The sequence below is a fragment of the Apiotrichum porosum genome, assembly GCF_003942205.1.
Source record: "Apiotrichum porosum strain DSM 27194 chromosome Unknown scaffold_3, whole genome shotgun sequence".
In the NCBI taxonomy this organism is placed as follows: Eukaryota; Fungi; Basidiomycota; class Tremellomycetes; order Trichosporonales; family Trichosporonaceae; genus Apiotrichum; species Apiotrichum porosum.
This window is the reverse complement of record NW_021167110.1, coordinates 1,178,341-1,205,806: the sequence shown is the minus strand read 5'-3', so window position 1 is coordinate 1,205,806 and position 27,466 is coordinate 1,178,341. Positions and strand designations below refer to the sequence as shown.

At 59.7% G+C, this 27,466-nt stretch overlaps 12 protein-coding genes across 12 annotated transcripts; 6 read left to right on the top strand and 6 right to left on the bottom strand.

The window, feature by feature from the left end:
• Positions 1-124: 124 nt before the first annotated feature.
• EHS24_006043 (uncharacterized protein) lies at positions 125-3,407 on the top strand (the record flags this gene model as incomplete). The annotated part of the gene is made up of 2 exons (XM_028621517.1): positions 125-2,225; positions 2,263-3,407. 2 exons carry the CDS (start codon positions 125-127, stop codon positions 3,405-3,407), a joined length of 3,246 nt encoding a protein of 1,081 aa, XP_028477969.1.
• A 526-nt stretch (positions 3,408-3,933) lies between these two features.
• Positions 3,934-5,212, bottom strand: GCS1_2 (Zn finger-containing GTPase- Activating Protein for ARF; the record flags this gene model as incomplete). Its single annotated transcript, XM_028621516.1, has 4 exons — positions 3,934-3,959; positions 4,032-4,647; positions 4,707-5,035; positions 5,089-5,212. 4 exons carry the CDS (start codon positions 5,210-5,212, stop codon positions 3,934-3,936), a joined length of 1,095 nt encoding a protein of 364 aa, XP_028477968.1.
• Positions 5,213-5,811: 599 nt separating this feature from the next.
• Positions 5,812-7,054, top strand: RAD18 (E3 ubiquitin-protein ligase rad18; the record flags this gene model as incomplete). Its single annotated transcript, XM_028621515.1, has 6 exons — positions 5,812-5,943; positions 6,007-6,143; positions 6,183-6,364; positions 6,405-6,576; positions 6,616-6,688; positions 6,728-7,054. 6 exons carry the CDS (start codon positions 5,812-5,814, stop codon positions 7,052-7,054), a joined length of 1,023 nt encoding a protein of 340 aa, XP_028477967.1.
• Positions 7,055-7,297: 243 nt separating this feature from the next.
• Positions 7,298-8,556, bottom strand: EHS24_006040 (uncharacterized protein; the record flags this gene model as incomplete). Its single annotated transcript, XM_028621514.1, has 3 exons — positions 7,298-8,097; positions 8,174-8,291; positions 8,335-8,556. The coding sequence occupies 3 exons, from the start codon at positions 8,554-8,556 to the stop codon at positions 7,298-7,300; spliced, it is 1,140 nt and encodes a 379-aa protein (XP_028477966.1).
• A 215-nt stretch (positions 8,557-8,771) lies between these two features.
• EHS24_006039 (uncharacterized protein) lies at positions 8,772-9,987 on the top strand (the record flags this gene model as incomplete). Its single annotated transcript, XM_028621513.1, has 2 exons — positions 8,772-9,626; positions 9,664-9,987. The coding sequence occupies 2 exons, from the start codon at positions 8,772-8,774 to the stop codon at positions 9,985-9,987; spliced, it is 1,179 nt and encodes a 392-aa protein (XP_028477965.1).
• A 73-nt stretch (positions 9,988-10,060) lies between these two features.
• Positions 10,061-11,055, bottom strand: EHS24_006038 (uncharacterized protein; the record flags this gene model as incomplete). Its single annotated transcript, XM_028621512.1, has 8 exons — positions 10,061-10,076; positions 10,128-10,183; positions 10,221-10,289; positions 10,331-10,410; positions 10,448-10,636; positions 10,672-10,738; positions 10,775-10,879; positions 10,927-11,055. 8 exons carry the CDS (start codon positions 11,053-11,055, stop codon positions 10,061-10,063), a joined length of 711 nt encoding a protein of 236 aa, XP_028477964.1.
• Positions 11,056-11,335: 280 nt separating this feature from the next.
• UTP20 (U3 snoRNP protein) lies at positions 11,336-19,503 on the top strand (the record flags this gene model as incomplete). The annotated part of the gene is made up of 4 exons (XM_028621511.1): positions 11,336-11,365; positions 11,416-11,517; positions 11,561-13,278; positions 13,323-19,503. 4 exons carry the CDS (start codon positions 11,336-11,338, stop codon positions 19,501-19,503), a joined length of 8,031 nt encoding a protein of 2,676 aa, XP_028477963.1.
• Positions 19,504-20,153: 650 nt separating this feature from the next.
• On the bottom strand, positions 20,154-21,052 carry EHS24_006036 (uncharacterized protein; the record flags this gene model as incomplete). Its single annotated transcript, XM_028621510.1, has 5 exons — positions 20,154-20,320; positions 20,468-20,536; positions 20,657-20,706; positions 20,744-20,766; positions 20,882-21,052. The coding sequence occupies 5 exons, from the start codon at positions 21,050-21,052 to the stop codon at positions 20,154-20,156; spliced, it is 480 nt and encodes a 159-aa protein (XP_028477962.1).
• Positions 21,053-21,524: 472 nt separating this feature from the next.
• On the top strand, positions 21,525-21,930 carry EHS24_006035 (uncharacterized protein; the record flags this gene model as incomplete). The annotated part of the gene is made up of 3 exons (XM_028621509.1): positions 21,525-21,535; positions 21,575-21,628; positions 21,792-21,930. The coding sequence occupies 3 exons, from the start codon at positions 21,525-21,527 to the stop codon at positions 21,928-21,930; spliced, it is 204 nt and encodes a 67-aa protein (XP_028477961.1).
• Positions 21,931-22,095: 165 nt separating this feature from the next.
• Positions 22,096-23,376, bottom strand: EHS24_006034 (uncharacterized protein; the record flags this gene model as incomplete). Its single annotated transcript, XM_028621508.1, has 5 exons — positions 22,096-22,362; positions 22,400-22,547; positions 22,585-22,852; positions 22,906-23,121; positions 23,226-23,376. 5 exons carry the CDS (start codon positions 23,374-23,376, stop codon positions 22,096-22,098), a joined length of 1,050 nt encoding a protein of 349 aa, XP_028477960.1.
• A 203-nt stretch (positions 23,377-23,579) lies between these two features.
• EHS24_006033 (uncharacterized protein) lies at positions 23,580-26,483 on the top strand (the record flags this gene model as incomplete). The annotated part of the gene is made up of 10 exons (XM_028621507.1): positions 23,580-23,759; positions 23,799-24,529; positions 24,579-24,624; positions 24,662-25,100; positions 25,151-25,267; positions 25,312-25,362; positions 25,406-25,545; positions 25,589-25,762; positions 25,809-26,168; positions 26,211-26,483. The coding sequence occupies 10 exons, from the start codon at positions 23,580-23,582 to the stop codon at positions 26,481-26,483; spliced, it is 2,511 nt and encodes an 836-aa protein (XP_028477959.1).
• A 170-nt stretch (positions 26,484-26,653) lies between these two features.
• Positions 26,654-27,066, bottom strand: EHS24_006032 (uncharacterized protein; the record flags this gene model as incomplete). The annotated part of the gene is made up of 2 exons (XM_028621506.1): positions 26,654-26,737; positions 26,953-27,066. The coding sequence occupies 2 exons, from the start codon at positions 27,064-27,066 to the stop codon at positions 26,654-26,656; spliced, it is 198 nt and encodes a 65-aa protein (XP_028477958.1).
• Positions 27,067-27,466: the final 400 nt, after the last annotated feature.

The following is a 27,466-nucleotide window of genomic DNA, read 5'->3' as shown; positions in this document are numbered from 1 at the left end:
AGGGTGGCATGAATAAACTACCGAACCCCGATGCGCTCATCGAAGGTCCACGATTGTGGACACGGTGCACCTTCAAAACGACTTTGTTACGACCTTGCAAGCAGTAGCGCACTCTGCAGCAGCAATGGAGACCGAACCAGACGTCCCAGTGGCGTCCTCTTCGACGTCTCATCTGCTCGACGCCGAAACGCTGCTCTCAACACCTGCCCACGCTCTTTCGCAGGCGACCATTGGCGCCTCGTTGGAGAACATTCCGACCGCCCAGCGTCTCGTCACCTGCACCAACCTCGTGCTGAGTGGCAAGTTTTACGACCAGAATGTTCTGCGTCTTATTGTCGACGTCGGCCTGCGAGCCGGGTCTGAAGAGGTCGAGCTCTTGGAAGGCGACGTGCGCTCGCGCCTCGAAGAGAGCCACGCGACCAAGGGCGACGGCTGGGAAGGATGGTCGCAGGACGACGTGCATGCCCAGCTCCGGGCTGTGCTCGACAGTGACGAGCCCCGACATGTGGTTGCGCGATGCCTCGCTGTCCTGCAACAGGCTCGTCGTCGCCTGGACACGTTTGACACCTTCCACGCACCCCGAACCCCTCCACCAGAACCAATAGCCGGAACGCCGGCAAAGCAAGCCGAAGAAGACATTGCAGCCGAGGACGATGACCCCTGGGACGACGACCCGTGGGCAGAGGGCGGCGACGATGAGGACGATAACGACGAGATTCCACCCATACTCGACGACCCGTGGGCCGAGGACGCGAGTGAGGACGAGGAGCCGGTACCACTGCCAAAGGCGGACACGGCGACGCCGGACTCTGCTGAGCCACAGAACCCACCGATAGACCCTTCCACTTTTATCCTGCAGTCGGTCGTCTTCTCTGCGCTCTATTTCGCAACGTCAGCTCACCTGACTGCGCTGCGGGTCGTGTGCCAGCGCCACTCGTCCGACATTTGGCCGTACCGCCTGGCCATTGTCGAGGCCATCCCAGGCTGGGTGTCACCCGCCGACGACGACGTCCTGGCCTTGTTGCCATCGGCTGGCGAAGATGGAGAAGGACGCGCATGGCCCAAGGGCAAGGTAGTCGACACACCGTGCTTCCTCGACCTTTTGGTTCCTCATTTCGGCCCTGCATCCCTCGGCCCCGCTGCTGCCCCGGCACTGCTTCCCAACCGCAAGGACGACACGCTGTCAAGCGACGGTATCTCCGAGTGGTACACAGACCGCGTGTTCGCTCTTGACGACCTCGGTCTTTTGGACTCACAGCTCACCTGGGTGCAGCATGGTGCCGCCCTCGGTGTTGGAGGCCTGGACGCCATTGGGGAGGACCTCTCGCTCCTCTCACGCCTCATCTATGATGCCAACCTCACACCCGAGCAGCTTGGACAGTGGTCACTGGCAACATGGCGTACCGCCAGCGAGGAGGAGATTGTCAAGGCGTATCTCTCCAACTCTACCCCGGACAGCGTCGTCGACGACATTCGCCGTCTCGTCCTTCCTTACCTCTACGTGCTCGAGTCTCGTGCCGAGCGTGCTGGCAATGCCGATCCAGGACTGGTCCAGAGGATGCTTCACAGCGCCATCCTCGAGCTTCCCCTCGACCTTGCTCTTCCCTGCTTTGAGGCATCAAAGGCCACCCTGCGCGCACCCGCCCGTCTCATCAAGGACGACCAGACGGTCGCTCGCATGGCCCTTGCGATTCTTTACGGCAGCGACCAGCGCGACGCCTACAAGACCATGTCGGCCATTTTCGAGTGTCTCCCCGTGTGGGACGTGTCTGGCGGCGACCCAGAGTCGGACCGCGAAGCGACGGCCACCACGCTCGAGTCCATTGCCGACTTTGTGCGGCCCACCGTCTCGAGCGCGGGTGCGCATTCCGCCCCGGAGCTGTTCATCTTCTTCAAGCCCCTCCCCTTCTCATCCCTGTCCCGCGCCCTTGACATTCTCGACATGCAGCTCATGTCGGGCGAGGTCCTCTCGCGATGGGAGGTGCCCGTGTACCTCCGCACTCTGCTTCAGTCGGCGCGTAACCACGACGAGCAGGTGACGCTCGCCGAGAAGATGGTGCGCCGGCAGGCCACCCGCAATGCCGACGAGCGTGTGTGGGTGGCTCTTTGGGAGGACATGGACAGGCTCCAGAGCGGCGGCGATTCACTCCTCCGTGGCGCGTTTGGCATGCTCTCAAAGGAGGAGCTTATGCGCATCTTCCTCGGCGGAGTGCTTTCTGCAGGCAGTAAGTTATGTTTCTGTGGTCGCAACTGACAACGCAGACTTTGCGACTGCCAAAAAGGTCATTCGTCGTCTCGAGCCCGAGGGACACTTCACCCCGGAGAGTCTCGAGGATGTGGTCCTTACCACGTCCAAGGAGTTTTACATGCGCGCCGAGACGGGCAACATTCACACTGGCGACATGAAGCTGGCTTACGAATGCCTCTCTGTTCCCCCCGAGACTCCTGCTATTCACGCCGAGCGCGACTTTATCCAGGCCACTTCGCGCCTGACCACCTTCCGCTCCCTCTCAAACCTCACACCAGCCGAGATCCGCCACACCACCAACAAGCTGGACCTCATCCGCCGTGTCCTCTCCACCTCGGACGATGCGTACAGGCACACGGGCATCATCCTCGAGCTCACCGACAAGCTTGGCTACGCAAATGACCAAGCTGCCCGCGCCGAAGTTCTGGCCATGCTGGTCGACGCCGCCGTGGCCGCCGAGGACTGGGACCTCGCGCGCGACCGCGTCGACGAAATGGTCGGCATGGCCCAGCCAGACCTCGGCGAAGGGTCCGGTGACGACGAGGCGGCGCACAAGCTCCGTGCCGTCGTGTGGCGGTCGTGTCTCGCCCTTGGCCGCCAGGCTCAGTACCCCGACCTGGGCGGGCGCATGGCGCTGCTGGCCCAGGCCATCGCGCTGTGTCCGCCCGACGACGTGCCTGTCATCCTCCCCATCTGGCGCAAGGTCGAGGCAGAAGTCGCCGCCCACCCCGAGGTGCTCCACATGACCCGCTCCACGAGCAGCAGCGGCACGCCGCCGTCGTTGAACCTCCCGGCCGGCGGCGAGGAACGCGTCCTCGGCTCGCGGACTGCGGCGCGCGCAGCGCGCCTGGCCCTCGACCTCGGCCACGGTCTGCGCTCATTCACGGGCTCGCCGGCCCTGGGAAGCGCGCGCTCCCCCGACCTCTCCCGCCACGACAGCCGCGACTCGCGTGACTCGCGTGACGGCCAAGGTCAAGGTCAAGGTCAAGGCCACGGTCACGGAGGAGCGTTGGCTGCGCGTCGGGACAGCTCGTCGGCCAGGCGTGACGCCGCGGCCCTGTTCGACGACGGCGACGAGGAGAGCGTCCGTGCCGTCGGCCGCCGTGCGCTCGTTCGCGGCGTCGGATGGCTGCTCGGCGCCGAGGAGGGCGAGATGTAGATGTAGAGGCAGACGCACACGCGACAGAGTTAATACGTGCACCAATCAGTGCCCGGGGATGCCACACTGCCACACGCCCGTTACCCGGCGTCATGTATTCGTCGTGTCTTTCCTTTCTTGTGCTGCACCGCATCACCACCAGCATCCTTTCTTCACACGTCTGTTCATACGTCATGTTTCGGCCCACCGCTCCGCAGTTCTGAGAATGCGTCTGCCCTCGTTGTTCCTGTAACGCACATACCGCTTCAGCCGCTTCGTGCGCACGTCGCTTCGAGTCCGCAGACTCCGCACAGACATGTGCTTCCACGCATAAGGGGTTCATGTAGCATGTCATGGTTATCCAATCTCGGCGGTCCCCCTGTGACCCTGTCTCCTTGGGCGAGAACAACAAAACACGTATTGCACGCGGAGGAGAGTGCATCATGCAGTCACCGCAGGGTTCCAAGTGCCCAAAAGCTGCTTTCACCGCTGTATCTGCGTCTATGTCCGTCTTTCTGATGGCTCTATGGCTGTCGTACGAGGACTATTACTGGTCTATCCGCTTCGCCTCGCCTGTGGTTGTCAGCTGATTATCCTTGGCAGGCCGTTCCCAGTTGTGAATGGCAAGCGCTTGTTTGACCTTACCAGATGCGAGGACGCGGTACTTGTGGCCACGCCACATGACGTTGGAACCGATCATGGCATACAGCCAGATGGGAAGCGCAAGCACCTCGCGCGCGGCCCAGGCAGCCGTGAACGCGAGTTTGCCGGCAGGGGGGCCAATATGCCTGACATTGGTGGTGAGCTTGGCGCGCACGTCGAGGTCCACCGCAAGCCACAGCGCCATGTGGATGACGAAGAACGGAACCCGCCACCATCCAAACAGCTTGTGCGTCGCCCAAGCGCCGTACAGGCCGCAGGCGATGGACTCTGTCAACGGCTCCAGCAACGTGGCCGGCAGCGTCATCATCTTGCGAACGCGGATCCACCGCGCTCGCCTGTCAATGTACGCGTGGACGCTCATGGCGCCGATGAAATCCAGTGCGACGTCGCCCTCCATTGCGTGCTTGAGGCCCAGCTCGTGCCACAGCGACAGGGCAATCATGTTGTCTTCAGCCATGAACGGGCCAAAACCGGCGAGACCACGAGGTGGGTCAGGCTGTTTGCGCAGAGTAGGGGAAGGGGTGGTGAGGGACTGGACATTGGCGCGCGAGTACATGTTCGACTTGCCGACGACGCACGACTCGAGAGCGACGCTGTTCTGTAAGGTGTTGGGTTAGCCTGGCAAGGAGGGGGAAATATCGGCGAGTCATCACTCACAATGCTGAGGTACATTTTTGCGTGCGTAGAGTTGAGGTATGCTTGCTCGATTAGGCTCCCCCACGTGCGCTGGTACACAACTGCGATGGGAACCTGGTGGACGAGTCCGACTTGGCCGCGCGTAGGCGGTGGGCGTTCATCGTCTGAAATAAGAGGCGAGTTCTCGACATCAGACCCACGGCGGGACACAAAAGCATCGACCATACGGCCGAGCACATGTGGAGTGACAGTAATAGTGGCGTCAATGACCCAGAGAAGGTCATACTTGGCTTGACGGAACGGCTCCATCAGGTTGTTCACCTTTGGGTTGACACCGACCTTTTCGCCGTCTGCGGTTGCACGTCAGCTCTAGTTTTTATACACTCGCTTTTGGGTGGCTCACTAATGACCACCTTGGCGTCGACGTGTGGAAACTTGTTCATGAGCATCTCCACCACACCCAGAGCCTCGTCGGTCTTGCTCTGCAGAGCAAAGATGACCTCGTACTTGGGATAGTCGAGGCGCATCACGCTCTCCAGCGTGTTGTAGAGGTTGGTGTCCAGACCACACAGTGGACGAATAATCGTCACACCGGGGACCGAGTCGGCTGGCAGACATGTAAACCGCGAAGGTGCCAAGGAGTGGCCATATCGCGACACACTTTTTGTCAGCCAACGTATGCCGTCTCTTTTCGCCCAAACAATAGCACTTACGCGACGCGCCATCCGTTAAGACAAATAGTCCAGACGACCACATAGAAGGTGATGGCCGCACATGCGACATAGAAGGATATTGAGGATCCTGGATGTCAGCTGCAGCATAGCACGCTAGCTCACCCTCCTCCATTGCTTGCACTCCTCGAGATGGACAATGGGTATCTTGTGTACACGCCAATGTCGACGACGTCCCATAATGGGTTTGGACCTCCACACCCTCGCGGCGCGGCGTGCGACGGAAGCAAAAATGTCGCCACCCAACACGCGTAGGGGACGCGCCTGGGTGAGTCAACCTCTACAAACATACACACTCCGGCTTGCTTTTGTCCTTCCCTATCACATCTCGCTCGTATCATCGTCCCAGTCAAAACGACAAGACACACGCGGAGGAACCCTCCTCGCCATTACAAATGGACTTGAGCCACCCGCTCCTCCAGGCGGGCGACACCGAACCCGTCCCCTTCCCCGAGTCGTTCCCCCAGCTCCGCCGGCTGGACCGTGCTGTCGTGTGCCCCATCTGCAAGGAACTCTTCCAAGGTCCCGTCAGCATCTCATGTGGCCATTCTTTCTGCTCAGCTGTGGGTGATAACCCTTGGGAATCGTAGCTTACCCGCCGCCAGTGTATCCGCTCCTTTCTTGACGTATCCAAGAAATGCCCCAGCTGCCATGAACCAGCCAAGGAAGCCTCCATTCGCAGGAATCGCGCACTCGAGGAGATGACCGACGCATGGGAGGCTGCCAGGTGAGCTGCATAGCCTAGGCACTCTAAGCTAACATTCAGAGCCTCATTACTCGAGCTTGCCCAGCCACCACGGAAGCGTTCTCGCGACTCTGGCGTGGCATCCTCGTCCAAGCGTACGCGTAACGCGTCTCCCAGGAAGGCGTCCCCCGAGGAGCCAGACAGCGACATTGAGGTTCTCGAGGACGACAGCACCGATGTACCTGCAGAGCTCGCTGAGAATGGTGCGGTCATCATACAACGGATCTGTCGCTTACCGTTCAGACGAAGCACCGTGTCCCCTTTGCGCAGCAACCATGCCCATCTCCGCCATCCCCACCCACATTGACCGCGGATGCCCACCACCAAAACCCAAGGCTGGACCGTTGAGTGTCGGAAACCAGAAGGCGGACTGGAAAAAGGTCTTCTCGGGCGCGGCGAGTGGAAAGGCCAAAGTGTGAGTTGAACTTATGCTTAACGCAGCAGCTAACAACAGGGCGGATATGAAGCGTATCGTCAAGCCAAACTACAGTCTGACCGCACTAGGAGAGCTGAGGGCGCTCCTCACTGTGGGTGGATGCCCATTTTTGTCAACGCTGACCCATCAGGAGCACGGTCTCCCGACAACCGGCGACCGCACGGCCCTCGAGAACCGCTTTCAAGAGTGGATCGTGCTGTTCAATGCCAACTTGGATACCTCTCACCCTTCGTCACTACCCGTCCTGCGGACCAAGCTCGCCAGCATGGAAGCGTCCCGCAAGCGTGACAAGGACAAGGGCAAGGACGATGAAGTGGACGCTCTCCAGTCCAAAGAGGGACTGAAGCGCCACGCTACGGATCAGAAGAGCGAGTTTGAGAGGCTCCGACAGCAGATTCTCAACCGCAAAAACAAGCAGAGTGGCAGTGCAGCGGACACTGCCATCGAGGTCGAATGAGCGAGCACTGGGCATTTTGTTCCATACCATCATGAGCATGAGCGAGCGCGGCGTGCCGGGGGGACGTCGCAGGCATTGTAGCATAACCCCTGGGGGGGCACTTTTTTGTCGATATTCGTCAATGCACGAGCCGGTTGACTGTACGGTTGACCTTCTCTGACTGAATCCTGTCAAACACGGTTTTACATAGACTACGTGCTATCATCAACTCAAACGAGACTTGCTTGCCTATGTGCCTCGAGTCTACGCCTTGTCGGGACGCACACCACGCACAGCAAGGAACTTCCAGCCGAAGCGGTGCGCATACTTGACAGTCTGCGCGACACCGGTCCAGAACAGGCCCCTGTTCTGCAGGTTGGCCGAGAGGCCGGGGAAGACGTGGCTGCTCCAGTCTTCAATCTTGACGTCGACATAGCCGAGCTTTTCGAGCATTTCAGCGTACGCCTCGATGGTCTTGGGGCGGGCGTTGAGGTTGCGGTTGGGGAGATGGGCAACGGGCGCGACCCAGCCAGTGACGAGGCTGAGGGGCCACTTGCTGAACGACGGAGGCGGGACAACGTCCGTGTAGGCCAGCACGCCAGAGCCCGGGCGCAGGACGGGGAGGACCGAGGCGGCAAAGTATCCGATGCCAGGTGGGAAGTGGTAAGCGGCGTCGAGAACGTAGACCAGGTCGTAAGGCTCGGGAGCCTGCGACGCTTGAGCTGGGTGTTCAGCCTCAATGTTCTCGTCTCCCTCTCCAACAAAGTCGGCGTCGTCAAAGATGACCTGGTCTTCGGCGGCATCGCGATACACATCGCCAGCCTCGGGCTCAGGCTCAGACTCACCCCCACGCTTCGAGCCCGTGAAACCACGCATCGGATTGAGGGGGTGGTCAAAGTCCTTGTTGGCGCGGTACGAGGCGGACATTGTAAACCAAGTGACGTCGGTCTTGTCCTTGTAGTCCTCCTGCCAGTGCCCGACGAGAATCTGTGAAGCATGCGTCTCCGATGCCAGTGACGTGAGGGCGTCGAGGCGGTTGGGCGGACCAGTCTTGAGGTGGATCACTACGTCAGTGTCAGTGCATGTCATCCCACCGATCTGGCATCATCCCGATGGGCGTGGTTCCGTCATACAACTTACACAGGCTCTCGCCCTCGCCGTGGGCCATGTCGAGCGTGTTGCCCGTAGTCTTTGCATCGGCAAACGTGAGGAGGCGGCGAGCGAGTGCTTCATTGGCAGCGGTGAAGTCGGTCGTGTTCTAATTGTCAGCAAAGTTGCGTTGTAGAGCTAGGTCCACTCACGTCCCAGTAGCCCATGTTCCTCCAGCGAGGAAGGCGGTTGTCCACGGCCGTGTTGAGGAGCGAGGGGTCCCAGTACGCATACGGCTCGGTGATGCTCGCGGGGAGCAGCGGGTAGGTGATCCTCCATACTAGAGGAATGCAGGCGAGCACCAGAAGCCAGTTCATGGCCGTGGCTGGGTTCTGTTGGATTTGCTTGACGATGCGGTTCTTGACGTCGTTCATGGTGACTGGAAGTCGCGGGGGTTGATCGATCCAGCGCACCTCCACCGGCGAGATATAACGGCATTTAAAGGTCCGACCCAGATCCCGAGACGCGCGCATCCACACTCTCTCTCTTCACCGCTCTCTCACCTCTGTTACCGCTCCAACGTCATCGCAAGCAGCGCCTGGGCATCTCGTGACTCGGCATCCGCGACGTTGCATCCTCTCCAACGGCCATGCATGTGCCCACCACTCAGCAAACACGTCTACTCGTGGCAGCCGTGTGTATCCTCGTCATGGTCTTGGTACGACAGTTCGGAAAACAAACAGTCACTGGCGAGCCTGTAGCGCCCGCGCCCGGTGAGGCGTTCCGACAGCGCATCGTGGCTGTGGGCGACCTCCATGGCGACATTCACAATGCCAAAAAGGTGTTCCGCATGGCCGGCCTCATCGACAAGCGCGACGCTTGGGCGGCTGGATCCGATATTTTCGTCCAGACCGGCGACATTGTCGACCGAGGCGGTTACGCCATTGACATCTACAAGATGATGCAGCGCCTCCGTGGCGAGGCAGCGGCCGAGGGCGGCAAGGTCGTCTCCGTCATGGGCAACCACGAGTTCATGAACGCCTTGAGTGACTGGCGATACGTGACTCCTCTGGACATTAAGCAGTTTGGCGGATCCCAGCAGCGTCGTGAGGCAATGTCCATCGACGGCTGGCTCGGACAGGAGTGGCTTGCCAACTACTCTGTCACTGCCCGCGTCCCAATGTCACCGTTCCCCGACGCGCCCACTCTCAGCTTCACTCATGGATCTCTCCGCCCCTCGTTCTCCAACCTCACGCCATACCCAGACGCCATCAACAAACTTGGCCACGTGTTGCTCACACGGGCTATGACACCACCGCTCGCCCCTCCTTACCCTCCTAACCCTTACCAGGGCCTCCCAGAGGGCACCACCAAGGACGAGCAGGAACTGTATGGCGGTGGTGGACCACTCTGGGCTCGTGGACTAGCCGAAGGCCCCGAGGACACGGTGTGCAAGTGGGCCAAGGAGATCAAGGAGAAGATTGGTGTGAGACGTATCATTGGGGTGAGTTACGTTGGCCCGAATGTTTCTAACTATCCAGGGCCACACTCCCAACTTTGAGCACATTGTATCCCGCTGCGATGGCCAAGTTATTATTATCGACACCGGAATCTCGAGCGCGTACGGAGGTGTCTTGTCCGCCTTGGAGATCATCTATACCTTGACCCCCGTTCCCGATGAAGACGACGACAACAACGGACACCGGGAAGATCCTCTCGCCCCCGACCAACAGGCCCAGTCGCCCATGGAGGTCGAGCCGCTTCTCCGCCAAGGTGGAAAGTACATTGAGCGCGAGGAGGTGTACGCCATATACGAGAAGCACAGGCAGCTGCTTGCACGTGAGGTCCAACAGATCATCCTCTAGCATAGTCCTCTAGTTGTACAGAATATACAATCTCTCTACATGTCATCAAAGAGACCGTCCTCGTCCAGGTCGCTCATCCACTTCCAGAACTGCGAGTTGGGGAAGCTGAAGGGTTAGCGGATACCAAAAGCGTTACTCACCCGACAGTGTTGTCGTAGCTGCCATCGATACGGTCGATGAGGAGGCCTCCGAGACCCTGGGGGTTAGGACATGGTGAAGTTTATAACACTCACCTGAATGGCAAAGCCACCTGCACGGTCGCTGCCCTCTCCGTGGTCGACGTACGCCTGTATCGTCTCTTTCTGATGGGTTAGCGTGACTTACGAAGATCATCAGGACCCACTGTGTTCTCGAAAAAGTGCACAGTGGTGGTGCACGAGATGGACTGCAGCTTGAATCCTGGCGCCTCGACAGTGGGGTGGACTGAGAGTTAGCTGTAACAACGTGGCTGTGAACTCACCAATGCACACAGCAGTGACAACCTCGCAACTACGTCCGGACATCAGACCCAACAGCCTCGCTTGCTCCTCCTTGTTGGCAGGCTTCTCGAGGATCTCCGAACGCTCGGCGCCTCGCTTGGCGTCAACAGCCAGCTCGCGGCCCTCGCGGTGCGTCTCGTTCTCAGGAGGGAAGATGACGACCGTGTCGGCTAATGTCAGCTAGAACCGGGTAGACGTAGCTTACCGCTAATGACAATGTCGGCAGGGTCGGCGTCGTTCTCCTTCATCAGGCGCTCGTACACCTCCATAGCCTGGCGTTAGTTGGACATCAACCCCACACCACCCACCTTCTCCCCAGCGGTGGCGACGGGATAGTCGGCCAGACGTTCTTCAAACATTCCCTTGGGAAGCTTCTCATCAAACGTGGAAGCAATGATCTCAGGACGGAAGCCCTACACATTAGCGATTGGGCCGGGAGGGCAAGCCACGAGTCACTCACGACGTTCTCCAGAATGTCCTTTCTCCGTGGACTGGACGAGGCGAGGACAACGCGCTTGTCCCTGAGCTTTTCAAAGATGGGCCATGGCATGGCGTTGGGAAGAACGTTTGAAGGGCGGTTTGCTGTCATTGTTGCTGTGCTGATTGTCAAGCAGAAGAAATGGTCAAGGCCAAGATGGACAGGCTCGTTGACACCTGGGCTCTGGATATTGTGGTCCAAGCTGGAGGGTTCCTGAAGTGGAGGTCAGTAATCACGTGACCCGCCATTCGCCAGAAGTTCAAGTGTTCATCGTCAACTTTGTGACCCACACCCTTCTACAACCACCACAACAACGCAGCAGCGCCAGCATCATCTCCAAGGGAACATAGGAGTTGCTGCAAAGCGCGTTCTGCGAACACCACCTTCAACCATGTCCGAACCACCCCAAAAACGTTTCCGCGTGAGCTCAAAATTCTTCCTCTCGTCCACTCCACTGACATTGTCCTCCAGTATGCGACCTACACCGAGAAGATTGGTGCCATCTCGGTCGATGTCGGCAAGCGCAAGGGAATGTCCTGGGAGAGGGAGGAGTTTGGCGAGGAGGAGCAGAGTGTGAGTACTTTGATGAATGGCAGTGTTACTGACTTGTTCCCAGAAGACCCCGTTCACCGTCGAGCTCGCGCGTCTCGAGCTGCACGACTTGACGATCCCGTACCAGGACCTGTCGCGTGCCGTGTTCCCCCTCACACGTACCCTCCCCATGACCCTCCTCAACATCCCCTCGATCTTTGATGTGTTTACGGCCTTCTTTGACCGCCTCAAGGACGGCGAGGACCACGCCAACTCGGGTCTCGACTCCGTCCTCTCCCTCCTCCAGGCCCTGTACGAGACCTGTCTCGGCGAGACGGTTTCGTATGTCCCCGACACTGTCGCCCACCTCGTCCGTGTCGGTGCTCTCCGTGCCCTGGAGCCCAAGCTCGTTGAGCGCACCTATTCCACTCTCTCCCTCGTCCTTCGCACCATCGCCCCTACCCTCCTCAAGCCCGAGCAGGTCCCCACCCTTCGTGCCGCCTGGGGCCATGTTCGCCCTTACCTGGGCCCCACCAACAAGGCCTATGTCCGCAAATGTATTGCGGACGCGTGGGCCGGCGTGCTCCGCAAGGCTCGTGGCGATGCTCTCTCGCGCCTCATGGGTGCTCTCCTCGAGGAGGACACTCCTGGCATGGAGTCTGTCTGGACCAACGCTATCAAGGGCACGTCTGGGCACCTCCACTCGCGTGCAGTTCCCATCTTCACTGCTCTCCTCGATGAGCTTGCCGCCAACCCCACGGATGAGATCACTGCCACTCTTCGTCGCATCTCCACGGCGCTTGTTCACCACTGCTCCAGTGGCGAGACCGCCCCGCTGGTTGAGGCTATCCTCTCGCGCGTCGCTCCTGCTACCCCTTCAAGCTCGAAGCAGGCCAGCCGCGACCTCGCCCCGTCTACCGCCATGCTGGATGTTCTCTCGGCGTTCCTCACTACCCGCAAGGGCAAGCGCTTCCCTTCGACCCAGGTCAAGCCCACCATGCTCAAGCTGCAGTCGCTTGTGCCCGAGGTCAAGGCCGCCACTGGAGAGGAGGCAAGCGCCTGGCGTCGCGCTGTCGTCGCCGCTATTGTTGGAACCCTCGCGGCTGGTCACCTTGCTGAGTGGCTTTCGCCTGGTGTCGCCCTCATCGACGCACTGTGGGCTGCGCTCAGCACCGCCGAGTCGTTTGCCTTTGTCAACATGTGTATCGCGTTCAAGTGGACCGGTGTTGAGCAGTTCCTCCTTGCTCACATTGCTCGCACGGCGCTCACTGGCCTCAAGGACGACCCTCTCCCTACTCTGGTGCTCCTCAACAACCTTGCTGGATCTGGATTCCTGACCGGTGGTCTGAGTAACGTCCAGGGTGGCAGGTGGCGTGCTTCTCTCGTCACTGCTCTTGTCAAGCTCCTCAAGTCGATTGTCGAGTCGCGTATCGCAGAGGAGGACAAGCGTATCTTTGGCCTCATCCTCAAGCTCGTCCCTCACCTCGCCAGCGAAAGCGCCCACTTCTCTCCCGACATCCTCGCTCTCCTCGACCTCGCCGCTGGAGAGCGTGGCCCAGTCGACGCTGACGCGGCTAGGGAGGCGTATATCGAGGGTGGCGCGTGGAACAGCTCGCACATTGTTGGCCGCATTCTCGTCTGCCTGTACCAGCTTTCTGTCCGCGCCCCTGCGGCTGTACAGAAGGAAATCGAGAACCACATCCGTGACAAGGACTCTCTCAACGTTCTTCTGAGCAAGTGGTACTGGAACCACGAGGTTATGGAACAGGTGGCCGATTTCGTGGAGAGCTACCCCGAGACGAAGTGAGTACTCGCGGACCATATATCGCAACTCAGCTGACAAACAGGCTCACTACCGAGAACATTGACCTGTTGTTCCCCAACCTCGTGTCTGCCGACTCTTCGCTCCGCCGTTCGACCCTTCGTGTTCTTGCCACCTATACTCGCTCGCGTGCCAAGGACTGCTCTGCAGTCTGGGATCTGTGCTTCAACATTGAGCGCTCCGAGATGTCTCTCAAGAACATTCGCGAGCGTACCACGAACATTGCCCGTCTGACAAGGCACGTTGCCAACATTAATGAGCCTGCCGATGAGCTCGCTGCCACCATCCAGCATGCTCTCGCCTACCTCGTTGCCCAGCTCAAGGTCAACTTCCGTCCCATCTGGGCCGAGACTGTTACCTCTCTGACCGCTCTCGCCAAGCAGCGCGCCGAAATCATTTGGGAGATTGTCTGGGCCGAGCTCCAGAAGACCATCGTCGCCGACCAGACTGTCATGAGCGACCTTGGCGTGACAAAGCCCGAGTGGACCAAGCAAAAGGTCGAGGAGGAAGAGGAGGACGATGACGAGGAGCAGGAGTTCCGTTGCTCCGCTCAAGTCACCAAGCGCAACGCCGTTGTTCGCGCGTGGGCTGAGAACAATGACGCCAACAAGCTCGATGTCGGAGAGATCAAGGCCCAGATTTCGTCTGACCGCCTCGACGTGCTCAGCTACGAGTCACAGCTTCTCGCCGTGCTCACCGCTACGCCTTCCATGGTTGAGAAGCACACGCGTCTGTTTATCCCTGTGGCCCTTGCCATTGCCGGCGCGGACGACTCCACCCCCGTGGCCGTCTCCCACCTGTCCACCCGCCTTCTTCAGGCCCGTACCATCACCTTCCTTGAGCTGCTTGCCAAGTTTGTCAACCCTAAGGCCGCGTTCCGCTCCACCGAGCTGCATACGCTCTACCTTGACCTTCTCTCGAAGGGAGAGCCCAAGGTCCAGACTGTGGCCCTCAAGTGTCTCCTCACCTACAAGTCGCCCAACCTTACACCTTACGCCGACCGCCTGAAGAACCTCCTTGAGCAGTCCAAGTTCCGTGATGAGCTTCTCCACCTCGAGCTCGGCGTCGAGTCGACTGTCATCGAGGAGCAGCACCGTCCCGAGTTCCTGGACGTCTCGATTCGCCTTCTGTACGGTATCATGATGAGCCGCCACGCACGTTCCAGCACCGCCCAGGGCCAGGGTGCCAGGAAGCAGGTTGTCCTCACCTCGTTGAGCGGCTGTGCCGCTGGAGAGCTTAAGACCCTCATTGATCTCATGCTGGCTCCCTTCACCAGCTTTGAGGACGTTACCCCTGCAGACCTCGACAGCATCGCGATCGTGGCAACTGGTCGCCAGCAGCTTGGTTTCCTTACCTTCCTTCAGGATGTTCTTCGCTACCTCGGTCCCCAGACCATGGTGCACTGGAACCGCCTCATCTCGGCTACCGTTGTCCTTGTGTCGCAGGCCCAGGTTGGCATTGATGCCGAGAAGGACGAGGAGGACAAGGACGAGGCCGAAGCTGAGGCTGAGGCTGATGAGGAGGAGGACGTTGTTGACGACGACGAGAAGGTCGACAAGGGCGCCGCTCCCCTCCGTTCCATCCGCTCGACTGGTCTCAAGCGCCTCGTGCAGTTCCTGCGCACCAGCGTTGTCGACTATGACTTTGGCCCATTCCTCCCTGCCATCTTCCGCTCGATTATCTCGCCCCGTCTCGAGCGTCTCGAGATTGAGAACACCCAGGCTCCCAGCGGTACCCTCGAGCTCATTGCCGCCATGTCGTCCAGCCCTGACATGGCTACTGCTCTTGTCACCTTTGACGACCGCACCTTGCCCAAGACGTTCGCGTGCATGACTGCCGTCAAGGTGAAGCCTACGGTGATTATCAAGGTGTTTGATGTCATTGACACCCTCCTCGACGAGGAAGAGACTGTCCAAGGCGTGCTTCTGCCCCACATTCGCCCCCTCCTGGACAACATTATCCAGCTGGTCGCCTCGCTCCGCGCCTCGGCCAACGAGGACATTATGCGCCGCCTGCTGGCCATTCTTTCGCGCCTCTCTGTCGTCGTCACCGATGGTACCCAGGCTCAGCAGCTTGCTATCCTTCTCGGTCCCATGCTCCGCCAGCCCGGCAAGCAGGTGCCCGAAAAGGCCAAGGTTAACATCCTCACCACCCTCCAGCGCCTGTACGCCATCTCGCCCGAGTTTGCCGACCCCACGTCGTCATTCTTCACCCAGAGCTACGACCTCATTGCCAACCTCTTCCAGACTCTGTTCATGCCCTCGTCGCGCCGTGCGCTTGTGGGCGTGTTCCAGACCTTTGGCAAGGCGGACGCGTCTCTTGCGTCCACGGTCGGGATCGTTTCCGAGCTCAACGCCTACCGTGTCAAGCGCATGGACGAGCCTGACTTCGACAAGCGCCTCGACGCGTTTGCCAAGCTCAACGATGACGAGTCGGACACTCTTCCTCAGACTGCCCGCGAATGGCTGCCCATCCTCCGCTCGGCCCTCTTCTTCATTCAAGAGCCCGAGGAGATGTCAATCCGCACCAACGCCGGATCGCTGCTCCGCCGCTTCGTCTCGCTCGTTGGCGAGGCTGAGGAGGGCCCCCTGGTCGACTCGCTCCAGTTTGTGCTCCTCCCCTCCCTCCGTCGCGCCCTGCTCTCCAAGGTCGAGCTGGTTCGTAACGAGGTTCTCCTCGTGATCGCCCATGCCGTCCGTGTCTGCACCGGCATTCCCGTCTTTTCCGAGATGAGCATTCTCCTCGGTGACGATGACGAGACCAACATTTTCGTCAACATTGCGCACATCCAGGTCCATCGTCGTGCGCGTGCTGTCCGTCGCCTGCGCGAGCAGGTTGTCGAGAGCAACATTCGTGAACAAACGCTTTCGACCATCTGGCTTCCTGTCCTGCAGCACATCGTCTCCGGCTCCACCGACGTCACCGACCACCACCTTGTCAACGAGTCGATCACTTCGATTGGTGGTCTCAGCTCCAAGCTTGGTTGGTCCAAGTACAACGGTCTCCTCATCCGTTTCCTTCGCCTCGGTGGTCCCTCTTCGGGCCAGCAAAAGTTCTGGATCCGTTGCGTGTCGGCCATTATTGACAACTTCCACTTTGACCTCAAGAGCGACGAGACCGTCGGCCAGGACGAAGAGACTAGCGACAAGACCCTCGCTGGCAGCGACAGCACCCTCGACGGCACCATCGAAGAGACCATCCAAGAGGAGGTTGAGGAGGAGGAGAAGGCCGTTTCTCCCACCGCCCGCATCACCGAGGTCGTACTCACCCGCCTGCTCCCGAACCTGGGCAAGTTTGTTGGCGAAAAGTCGGAGACGGACGACTCGGTCCGTGTTCCCCTCGCGCTCGGCATTGTCAAGCTTGCATCGGCTCTCCCCGACGACTCGTCCGACAATGAGATTCTGCGCGTCATCAACACTGTCTCGCAGATCCTCCGTTCCAAGGACCAGGACACTCGTGATATTGCCCGTGACACCATGGGCAAGATTGCCATGTTCCTTGGCCCTACATGGCTCGTCCGTGTGCTCCGTGAGCTCAAGACCTCCCTTCAGCGTGGTCCTCAGAAGCACGTTCTCGCCGTCACTATCCACTCCATCCTCGTGCACGCCACCACTGAGGGTGCCGAGCGTTTCGCCAACCTCGACGCCGCTGTCGAGGACGCGGTCAATGCCGCCGCCGAGGTCATCTGGGGCGAGAGTGGTAAGGATGTCGCGACCGACGGCTTCAAGACCAAGATGCGCGAGGTCCGCGGTGCCGCCAGCAGGGGAAACGACACGTTCCAGCTCATTGCCCGTGTCGTCTCACCTGCCAAGCTGTCGGCTGTCCTCGCCCCCATCCGCGAGATCATGCACGTCTCGCAGGCCGTCAAGACGATGCAGCAGGTCGACGAGGTTCTCCGTCGTGTCGCTCTGGGACTCAACGCCAACAGCATGCTGGGTCCCGCCGACATTCTCAACCTCTGCTTCTCTCTCGTCAACGGTAACAGCCGCTACCTCAAGCCAAAGAAGAAGGAGGTCAAGGCCGCCAAGACCAACGCCGACCGCTTCACCGTCAACTTGAAGCGCAAGTCGGACGACGCTGAGGACTTTTACCCCCAGAACGCCCACAAGTTTGTCATCTTCGGTCTCGAGCTCTTTGTCACTGCCTTCCGCCGCGGCAAGTTTGACTTTGACAATGTCGACATTCTTTCGCGTCTCGGCCCCCTTGTCAATGCCATCGGTAACACGCTCTACTCGCCCAACGCCTCGATTCTTATTCTCGGTCTCAAGGCTACCGCCGCTGTTGCCAAGTGCCCCGTGCCCCAGGTCGATGCTGCCCTCCCCGCGTTCGTGACCAACATTTTCAAGGTTATCAAGAACGCTGGTGGCACCGCCGAGGGTGACGTTCCCCAGACCGCCCTGAAGACCCTTGCTGTTCTCATTCGCGACTGCAAGGCGACCCAGGTCTCTGACGCCCAACTCAAGTACCTCATCGAGGTTGTCTCGCCTGACCTGGAGGACCACGAGCGCCAGAGTGCCATCTTCACTGTCCTCCGTGCCGTTGTCGCTCGCCGCTTTGTTGTGCCCGAGATCTACGACCTGATGGAGCGCGTGTCGTCCATCATGGTCACGTCGCAGAGCACCCACGTCCAGGAACTTTGCCGCGGTGTGCTCATGCAGTTCCTCCTCGACTACCCCCAGGGTACCGGCCGCCTCAAGTCCCAAATGACATTCTTGGCCCGCAACCTGGACTATGTCTTTGAGAGCGGTCGTGTTTCGGTCATGGAAGTGCTTGCTGCCGTCTTTAAGAAGTTCTCCGCCGAGCTCCTTGCCGAGTACGCCGACCTGTTCTTCGTTGCTCTCGTCGCCGTTGTCGCCAATGACGACAGCGAAAAGTGCCGTAACATGGCCGGCGCTCTGCTCCAGCAACTCTTCATGCACCTTGAGCCCAAGGGCCAGGACCGTACCCTTGCCGTACTCTCAGCCTGGGTTGGTGGTGAGGAGGACTCGCTCGCTTCCGCCGCCCTCAACGTCTACGGCCTGCTCTGCGAGGCCGATGGCGCCCCCGAGGGTCTTTTTGCTGCCCTCCCCGGTCTCGTTGTGCCAGTCATCACCAAGTCGGCCAAGGAGCTCGCCGTTGCCGAGACCACCGACCAGGGGGACTCGGCCTTTGCCCCCGAGATCACCCTCGACCACGCTCGTCCCCAGGCCGCCCTCGCCGTTCTCGCCAAGGCCCTGCGCAACCCCGCTGTCGCCGAGACTCTCCCCTGGGAGGACATTGTCGCCCACCTCCTCTTCCCCCACGAATGGGTCCGTTTCGGCGCCGCTCGTGCCCTTGCCGTTCTCTTTGCTACTGGTGGCGATGAGCCGCTCACCCTTTTGGGCCCGGACCTCCTGCTGGACATTTCGCGCAAGAGCTGTATCCTCCTCGGCGGCAGCCGTGGCGAGGATGGCGAGGCTGTTGTCGTCGACGCCAAGCTTGCCGACCAGCTCGTCAAGCTCCTGTGGAATATTTCCAAGTCGTGGGCTGTGGCCGACAAGGCGGAGCACGCTGCCAAGAAGTCCAAGGCCGTGGAAGACGAGGACGAGGAGAAGGACGACGACGACGAAGACGAGGAGGAGCAGGAGCAGGACGAGTCGCGTCCCGTCAAGGACGAAGACGACGTTACCGGCGCGATGGAGTCGCCCACTGGCCGTCCCCTCGCGTGGCTCATGTCGCGCATGTCCTTCCTCGCCCGCCGCCTCATCATCACCCGCCCCGCAGCCAACGACACTGTTCCGGGCCAAGTCCTCCTGTGGACCGGACCCGTCATGTCGATCCTGCGATTCTTCGCCGGTGTGTACGGTACGTTCGACCGTCGCCAGGCCGCCCATTTCCTTGTGCACCTCCTGTCACCCATCTACCGCGTTCTCGACGAGGATGGCGACCTCGCCGGCCTGGACGGCGCCGGCGGCATCGACGAGCTGCGCCAGCTCGCCACCGAGGTCCGCGACTTTGTCCAGACCCGTGTCGGTACCACTGCCTTCTCGCGGTCCTGGGAACGCCTCCGCCGCCGTGTCGGCGAGGTGCGTGCCGGCCGTCGTGAGAAGCGTGCCCGCATGGCCGTCTCGGACCCCAAGGCATGGGCCAAGCGCCAGGAGAAGCGTGGCGAGAAGAAGAAGGAGAGCAAGAAGCGCAAGGTCCATGCCTTTATGGACAACAAGGGCAAGCGCTCCAAGCGCAACTAGCCCGGTCGGTGTCTTGTGCAAGAGTGGCGTTGGCGTTAGTCCAAAAAAAAACGACCAAGAGTCGTCGATTCCATAGAGTTTTATTTTCTCAGTTAGGTATACCCAGCATCGGAATCCATACCGCGTGATAGTGGCGTTACAGATGCTATTTCTATTCGTATGAAAAAGAGGGGAGAGCAGGAAAGAGCAGTGTTGTAGCCACAGCATAGTCTTTCTTCGTGGTTTCTTCTGGGTGGCAGAGATGGGAGATATGGTGGGTCACAGGGCCGAGCGGACGAACCGGTGCAAAACACACCGGGGTTACAGATGCCTCGGCGGCGGTTGTGGAGCAGAGCGATCGAGCGAGATATCAAGAGTCGAGACGAACCGGGAGACGGGAGACTTGGGAAAGGCGGAAACGGAGGCGGAGTCGGGATCAGATAGAGACTTTGCAGCAGTGGCAGCCATGTGCCGCTCGGGTCATGTCTAAGCAGTGGGAGCTGAACGGTCGAGGTTGGAGGGGCGTTAAGTTGTAGGTGAGACGGCTAGGCTGCCGTGCACCGAACCATGGTCAGGCGTACAGGGGGACAAGGGTGAGAGGGATAACGGCTGGGAATGGGGGGAGGGGGGGGGGGGCGGAGAGCACCAAACATGTCGATGTTGTCGGCAATCTACGATGACGCGTTGGGAGGGGTCTGCGCCTGCGCTGGGGCGGCAGGAGCAGGCGCACCGTTCTCGACGGAGTGGAAGTGGTCCTCGAGCACACGGGGAGGCTCATCGGCATGGTACGAACGACGGAGATGACGGTACTTGCGCAACGCGAACATGGCCAACACCTCTGCAGCGCTGTCAGCATTCAATTGTTGTTGGTGTGCGCTCGGCTGTTGTGCCACTCGGGACCAACAACAAGCTCGGAAGCTCATTCGGCAACATCACGGCCCGAAAGCACGTTTGCCGAAAAGGCCAAATGCACTGATAAACGTACCCTTCTTGATGTGGTCGGCGAGGTCAAGCTGCTTCTTGAGCTGAGCAGGGTCCTCAATCTTTGAGTTCTCTGCAAGATATTGTCAGCCGGGGGCGTTCACATCATGGCGAGGCGGCATCGGGCGTTTCGGCCGTGCGAGCGAACACACGGCGTTCTCCTTCCGCCACACATGAGCAATTTGGGACTCACTCTCAAACGCGCGTCGCAGACGCATGTTGAAGTTGTACTCGGCGTCGGGGCTAGAAAGGTTAGCAGCAGGTCTACACAGTAGCGTACTAGTCGCGGCCGAGACGGTGGAGCTGGCCAGTCAGTATTCCTATCAGTAGCAGGTAGGGGGTGGCCAAGCCTGGTCTGCGAAGTTTCTTGCGTTTGAATCTTCCGTTTGAGAGCAAGCTCGGCCACAGAACTACTTACCTCCTTGTACACCTTCTTGGCACGGGCGCGAAGCTCCTCGATGGGGGGCAGGGCCTCGGCAGCAGCAGCGGCGGCAGCTGGGGCGGTGGGAGCGACGGCCGGGGTGGGCTGGACGGTGGCAGCAGTGCTCGCACGGCGGACGAAGGGCTGGAGACGGCGGAGGGCGGACATGGCGTGGGCTTTCCTACAGGTTGAGCTGGATTGGAAAGGGGGGATGCCGGAGAGGGGGGAGGGAACGCGCCGAGTCGCAGACAAGAGCGTGAGACTGTGTGTGAAGGACAGAGAGATAAAGAGATGGGAAGCCAGGAGAGAGAGAGTAACCCATACGTCAGGCCGACGACACACCCACCGAGGGCTTCTGCCGTCTCGCCTCTGGGAAAAGGATTGCCGGAATGACTCGGTCCGGTGGCCGCCGCCCGTGACGTGTATTTTATATTTGGGAAACAACAACAATGACGGAGACACGGGAGCAATTTTATCGCATATACAATCTGTCCGTATTGCTAGATATTTCCAGGTATTGACGTGATCTGGGTCGCAGAACAGCGGAGAGACGCGGAACGACAACGACGAGGGACAAATCGACGAGTGCTCATCTCTTTCTTCCTCTCCTCCCCCATTCTTCATTCTAGACACTTTCACAATGGCCGACTCGTAAGTGCTCGCCACGTCGTAAGCAGAGCTAACCGTCAGCGCCCCCGCCGCCCAGCAGCCTGAGAACCCCCTCAACCCCCGTAACCTCAAGCCGTGAGTCAGCAATGTGTACCGGAGAGGGTGGACTGCCACATGCTCTGACGAGTCTGTGATTGCCATGGATGGTAGACTCGGTCCTGTCTCATACACACCGACACATCTACACCATCTCTCGTCGCTGTACCAGTGTCGCAATAGCTCGCTAACTGTTCACCAGTTGCTGCGCGTGCCCGGTTACCAAGACGGCCCGTGACGACTGCTTCATCAAGTTCTCGTCGGACGAGGCCGCCGTCAAGTGTGCCGACTTGATAGAGCAGCACAAGGCGTGCATGCGCGGCTACGGTTTCAAGATCTAAGCAAAGGTCTCAGCCTACATCAACGCCTTGCACCCAGGATCTAGAGTGCCACCGTCGTTTCCTGCGTAACAGGACTCTTCTACTGGCGCGACAATTACAGCATATGCAGCACCATTCATCCTAGTAATACCCAAAAGAAAGAGAGAAGAAGAGACAGAGCCCTCGCTACTGACGTCGTTTCCGCACTCGGATAACGGCCTGGTCCCATGACCCATCGAGGCGCCTCTTCCATCGCCAGCCCCACCACAGCATGAGTGGACCACCAACATTGACGAGCAGGAGGACTCCGAGGAACACCAGAGTCGCGCCAGACGGACGCGCAATGCTCAAGGGCCCAAGCTTCAAGTGGGGCTTATTGGAAGGGGGGAGGAGCGTAATGGAGAGCCAGGCCATGGAGATGGTTAATGCGGCTGAGAAAGACCGCCCCGATTCCTGCTGGGTCAGCGATGGTTAGAAGTGTCAAACCCACCCGTACACCCTTGGCAAGAGTTGGCCATCCGGCAAAGAGGCCTGCTGCGAGTAGAATGAGACTGAAGACGTGTGCCGTTGAAGGAAGGCGAGATGCGAGCACCACGGACGCCGAGAGCGCCGACGTGAGCGAAAGCGACGAGGACAGGCTGTTGGGTCAGGTCATGTCCTCAACGATACACCCACCTCTTCTCCTCTACGACTTCATCGACGCTTCCCACGCTGCTCCGCCTCCGTTTCGCCCTCGCGCGGCGCAACCGTGCCCTGCGCCGTGCGTCGGGGCCGGTGGTGAAATCGGCCAAGAGAAGGTGGAGGAAAAACAGTCCGCCAGCAAGCGGCCAGATACTGTCCGAGGTGGTCGCACTCGTGAGCGTGCCAAGGACTGGAGAGAGGAGCGACAGCAGGAGTGGAGGAAGGAGGAGAGGACGCATCGCCGAGGCCTCGGGAATGAGCGCTGGGAAGCAAGGTCAGCCTCAAATTGTGCATCAGAGACTCGGCGGTACTTACTGCGCGTTGCGGCTGTGCTACTCCCCCACCCGACTCTCCACAAGACGTAGGCTACCACTCCAACCATGCAGCATCCCCATCCCACTTCTGTAGCGCCAAAGTCGCCCACGAGCATTGCGTAGAAGACAGCAAGGAACAGGGTGATGACTGCCAGGTGTTGCGAGACTGGGAGCGTCGCGACGAGGAGAGGTACGAGGCTGGGACGTGGTCGTGGAGCTGGTTGTTAGCAATGCTAGCTTTTGCAGAGGAGGTTGAGAGCTAGGTGGGCACACATGTTGCACAGGTGTTAGGCTGGCTTCGCAACTGCTGCTGCCACTCACGCGTCTCGTCCAGTTCCGCGAGGAAGGATGCTGGGACATAGTTGTCAGGATACGGCTGTCGTCGCCAAAGGACCTTTTCCCATGGCGGTGGTGTCTCGTCCGAGTTGCTTCCCGCCGGCATGACAGCGGCGGGCCGTGTCGCTGTTGACATGGAGGATGGTTTGAACGAAGAGAATCCGGTTGCAGAGATCCACGCCCTCGTTGTGACGACGCGGGGCAAGTGGGTTCAGGCACCGGCCAACAAGCCGGCGGCGCTGGGCGGCGAGAGGGGCTCATGACTCACTTGTGCGATGTTGGAGGACAGTCATTCCTGTAACTATTCCTCTTTCCCCTTGTCCACAACACTGCCATAACATGGACGACTGGGTAGAGCATCCACAGCCACGGCGTGCGTCGTCGGGCTCTGTCCCACATACATCCAGGCGCAGCTCGCGGAGTGGTTCGTGGGATCCTGGACTCGACACCGCCGTTTCGGTCCTACACACACATGGAGTCAACGTCACACAAGTGCTGGAGGAAGGACACGAGGCCGAGGTGAGTTGAGCCGCCTTGTCCTTTGTATCTAATACCCAGGCATCGGCATTGGACACGAACCTTGACGACCTTGACGACCTGGTTGATCTGCCAACATCAGCCTCCATCGCCAGCCCACAAGCACTCGACTTGGACCTCGGCGAACGCGACCGGGACATGGACATGGACGACGAGTACGATCTCGGCGAACGCACATATTCATCTCTCCCGCCGTCCCCGCGCGCCGAGGCGAGCGCAGAGTTTGGCCTGGAGCGAAGCCTCGACCTGAGCGAGCTGCACGGCGCCTTCCATGCGCAAGGGATCAAGATGGCCAGTAACCTGGCGGGATCGCTCTCACCCCGGCGCGACATTATGCGCAGGGGGAGCCTGACGTTGGAGCGTGAGAGCGCGAGCGCTGGTGAAGAAGACGAACAGTTCTGGCCTGCCAGGAGTAGACGCCAGACGCTGGAGAATGGCGACCGACCATCTAATGCCTTTAACACCATCACGACGAGTTCAACAACTGTCACGCACTCTGTTCTGGAAGTACATGAAGAAGGGGAGGAACCCACATCTCCAACCTCACCTGTGCGACGCGACGATGACGACACCCCGAGTGTATCGTCGCCCGACCTCCTGTCGCCACTCGAGTCCCCGCTCCAGTCCCCTCGAGTCGGAGTGCCTCCCAACTTGCCATTCGACCGTAGCAAGGAGGGACTGAGTCTCTGGGACCTCTTGAGAGACGAGGACGCCGCGGATCAGTGGGAGGGCTGGATTGCAGACGGAAAGTGGTGAGTCCAAGCTGCTTTATACCCTCGCGGCAGCTGCTGACTCTGCAAGGGAACGCATTGCCAATTTCCTCGCTGTTCCTCTTGCAGTTGAGAAGGTGGGTTGATAGTCAGATAGGTCCCTCTAACCCTCAGGTGACCATGTTTGGCGCGCTTCTCTGCCTCGACGGCTTTCTGTACAATTTCACCATTCTCCCCATCCGCGCCCTCTTCGCAGTCGAACGGATCTTCAAGCGTGTCATTACCGGGCAGCCAATCACCCCCATCCCTCCAGCACACCTGCAGTCCCTCCTGCGTCTGGCTCTGCTTGTCATCCCCGCCTTGATCCTCATGGTCGGCACCGACGCGAGCAAGATGTACCACTCAGTTCGCGGGCAGGATACCATCAAGCTCTACGTCATTTTCAACGCGCTCGAGATTGGCGACAGGCTGTGCTGCGCCTTTGGACAAGATGTCCTCGATACGCTGTTTGCTCGTGCCACCTTGACGTACCGCGCCGAGAACAGGAAGAAGTGGAGGAAACGTGAACACGTACGCCCAGTGTTCTATTTTACTCTGTCTCTCGCCTATGTCTGTGAGTCGGACTGAGGTCACGCTGCGGACATGACTAACCTGTCCCCTCAGTGGTACACGCTCTTGTCTTCTTCTACATGCTCATCTCGCTCAACGTTGCCATCAACTCGTACGACTATACTCTCATCTCTCTCCTCATCAGTAACCAGTTTGTGGAGATCAAGGGCTGTGAGCTGCGAAGTTGGCAACAATGTCTCAGCTGACCCCACCAGCCGTATTCAAGAAGTTTGAAAAGGAGAATCTGTTCCAGATCATGTGTGCAGGTAGGTAAGCCCCATTCCGTCGAGAAACCTAACACTGCTGCAGACATTGTGGAACGTTTCCAACTTGGCCTCATGCTCTCTGTCATTGCCGTGCGCAACATGATTGAGATGTCCGGTTCAGATCTCGCCTTCCTCCCCAGGAGCTTCGCCCGAGGAAAGAGCCTCATCGAGAGCATTCTCTGGGTAGGTGTTGTAATCACTATCCCCCAGTATCTGACCTGCCCAGCCAGTACTCTTCGTGCTTGCGTCAGAAGTGGTCGTCGATTGGCTCAAGCACGCGTTCATCTCCAAATTCAACCATGTCCGCGCCACGGTGTATGGCCGGTTCATGGACGTACTGGCCAAGGACGTGTTGCTTGCTGGTACTATTAGCAGCCGGGATGGCCGGACCAAGCGCAAAGTGAGTTCCACTAAGCCGGTCCTCTGCACCTGAGCTCACGCCTCAGCACCCAATCCTCCTGGACCAGTCTCCCCTTGTCGTCCGCCGCCTCGGTATCGCCTCTGTTCCGCTCGCCGTCCTTGTCATCCGCATCTGCGCCCAGATCGTCGGCATGCTCACCATGCACACCTCTGAAGCAGTCGACGGCGAGCTCAGCTCAGACTGGATCTGGACGTCGCTCAAGTGGGCGGCGGGCATCCTCATCGCGGTGGCCCTTTGGGGATGTCTCGTCGCAATCAAGATCCTCCTCGGTCTCGGCCTGCTGTCCTTTTCGGCACTAAGGCAGGCCGGAATGGAGGAGCGTGAGGCCGACGACGCCGTCAATGATTTCGGGCGGACGTCGGTGGGCGAGAGCAAAGAGGAGACGGTGGGTAACAAAGTGCCATGAAAGGAACTGACCCAGCTTCAGGCATACCACAAGTCCACATCGCGATACCTGTCCCGCGACGAGGACGATCTCCCGCAGTACCCCTCTGCACCTGTTGCGTCCGTCTCGACACCCCTCGAGTCCACACCGAGGCCCAAAAGGGCCGAGCTGGGAGAGAAAGGGGGTAGAGAGGGCAACGAGGACGGGGACAAGGCAGGAGTCAAAAAGGACAAGGCCGGTGGGGAGAAGGGTGGGAAGAAGAAGTGGAGGCTCGAGGAGGTCGAGCGGTGGACGATGGTGAAGCGGATCTGGTGAGGAGAGGTCGTGAGAGATTGTGAGAGACGATGACGTTCGGATGAGTATACACAACATCTCAATACGCCGACGGCCACGACGCAGCGGGGCCAAGATGCCTCCACTCTGTACCGCGCGCTGGCGGTGTTGTAATGTCTTTCTGTTTAAAATCCTAGTGATGCATGCATAGTTTACTCCTCGTCGGCGGCGGGGGCAGCGGGCGGTGTGCGGAGGAGGCTCTCGTTGCGGGTCTTGCCAGCCCAGTCGAACTTGTTCTGTGGGACAGTTAGCGGGTGCCTCTCGCTGTCCATCCGAGGGGGGTATGCGCCCTCTCCGCGGCTCGTTACTCCTCCACCTCTCCAAGTCATCTGTCTCCTCTGGGCCATCCCTCTGATGGCAGACGGTAGGAGCTAGCCTGAGATGATGTGACCGACCAGCTCCATGTGTCCAAGACGTCCTCGTCTCCAGCGCACCGCGACATCCTACTCACGTCGTAAAGGGCAGAAAGGCCGTAGATGGTAGCGGGGAAGATGATACCGTAGAAGGCCACGAGACGGGTAGCGCGACGCGAGAACTTGAAGTGCTGGTACACATTCTCGCGCATCGCCGCCCAGCGCTCGATAGAGGGGTCTTTCTGTAGCTGTCAGCTTGTGTGGCCGGTGAGGCGCCAGTGAGCGGACAGGGGTAGATAAAGGAGGGCATGGTGTTAAAGGGGGGTGGTGTTGTTGGCGTCCCCAGCAAGCCAGCTGGCGCATGCGACAATCCCAGCTGGTCAGGTGGCCGACACCCATTCACCAACAGCCTTCCCTTGGTCGCTCTGGAGCCTGTCGATGGCTGACGATGCCCGCGCAAGAAGTGAGGACGCAAGCGCCTTCAAGTCCCCCCCACTGCTGGGTGAAACACAGATAGGAGCAGGTGCAGGTCATCGATGACCATGCCATCTCCACCGTCATGCGAATTGGTCGCTCCATTCCACCTCTCGCAGGACATGTCCGATCTCCCGT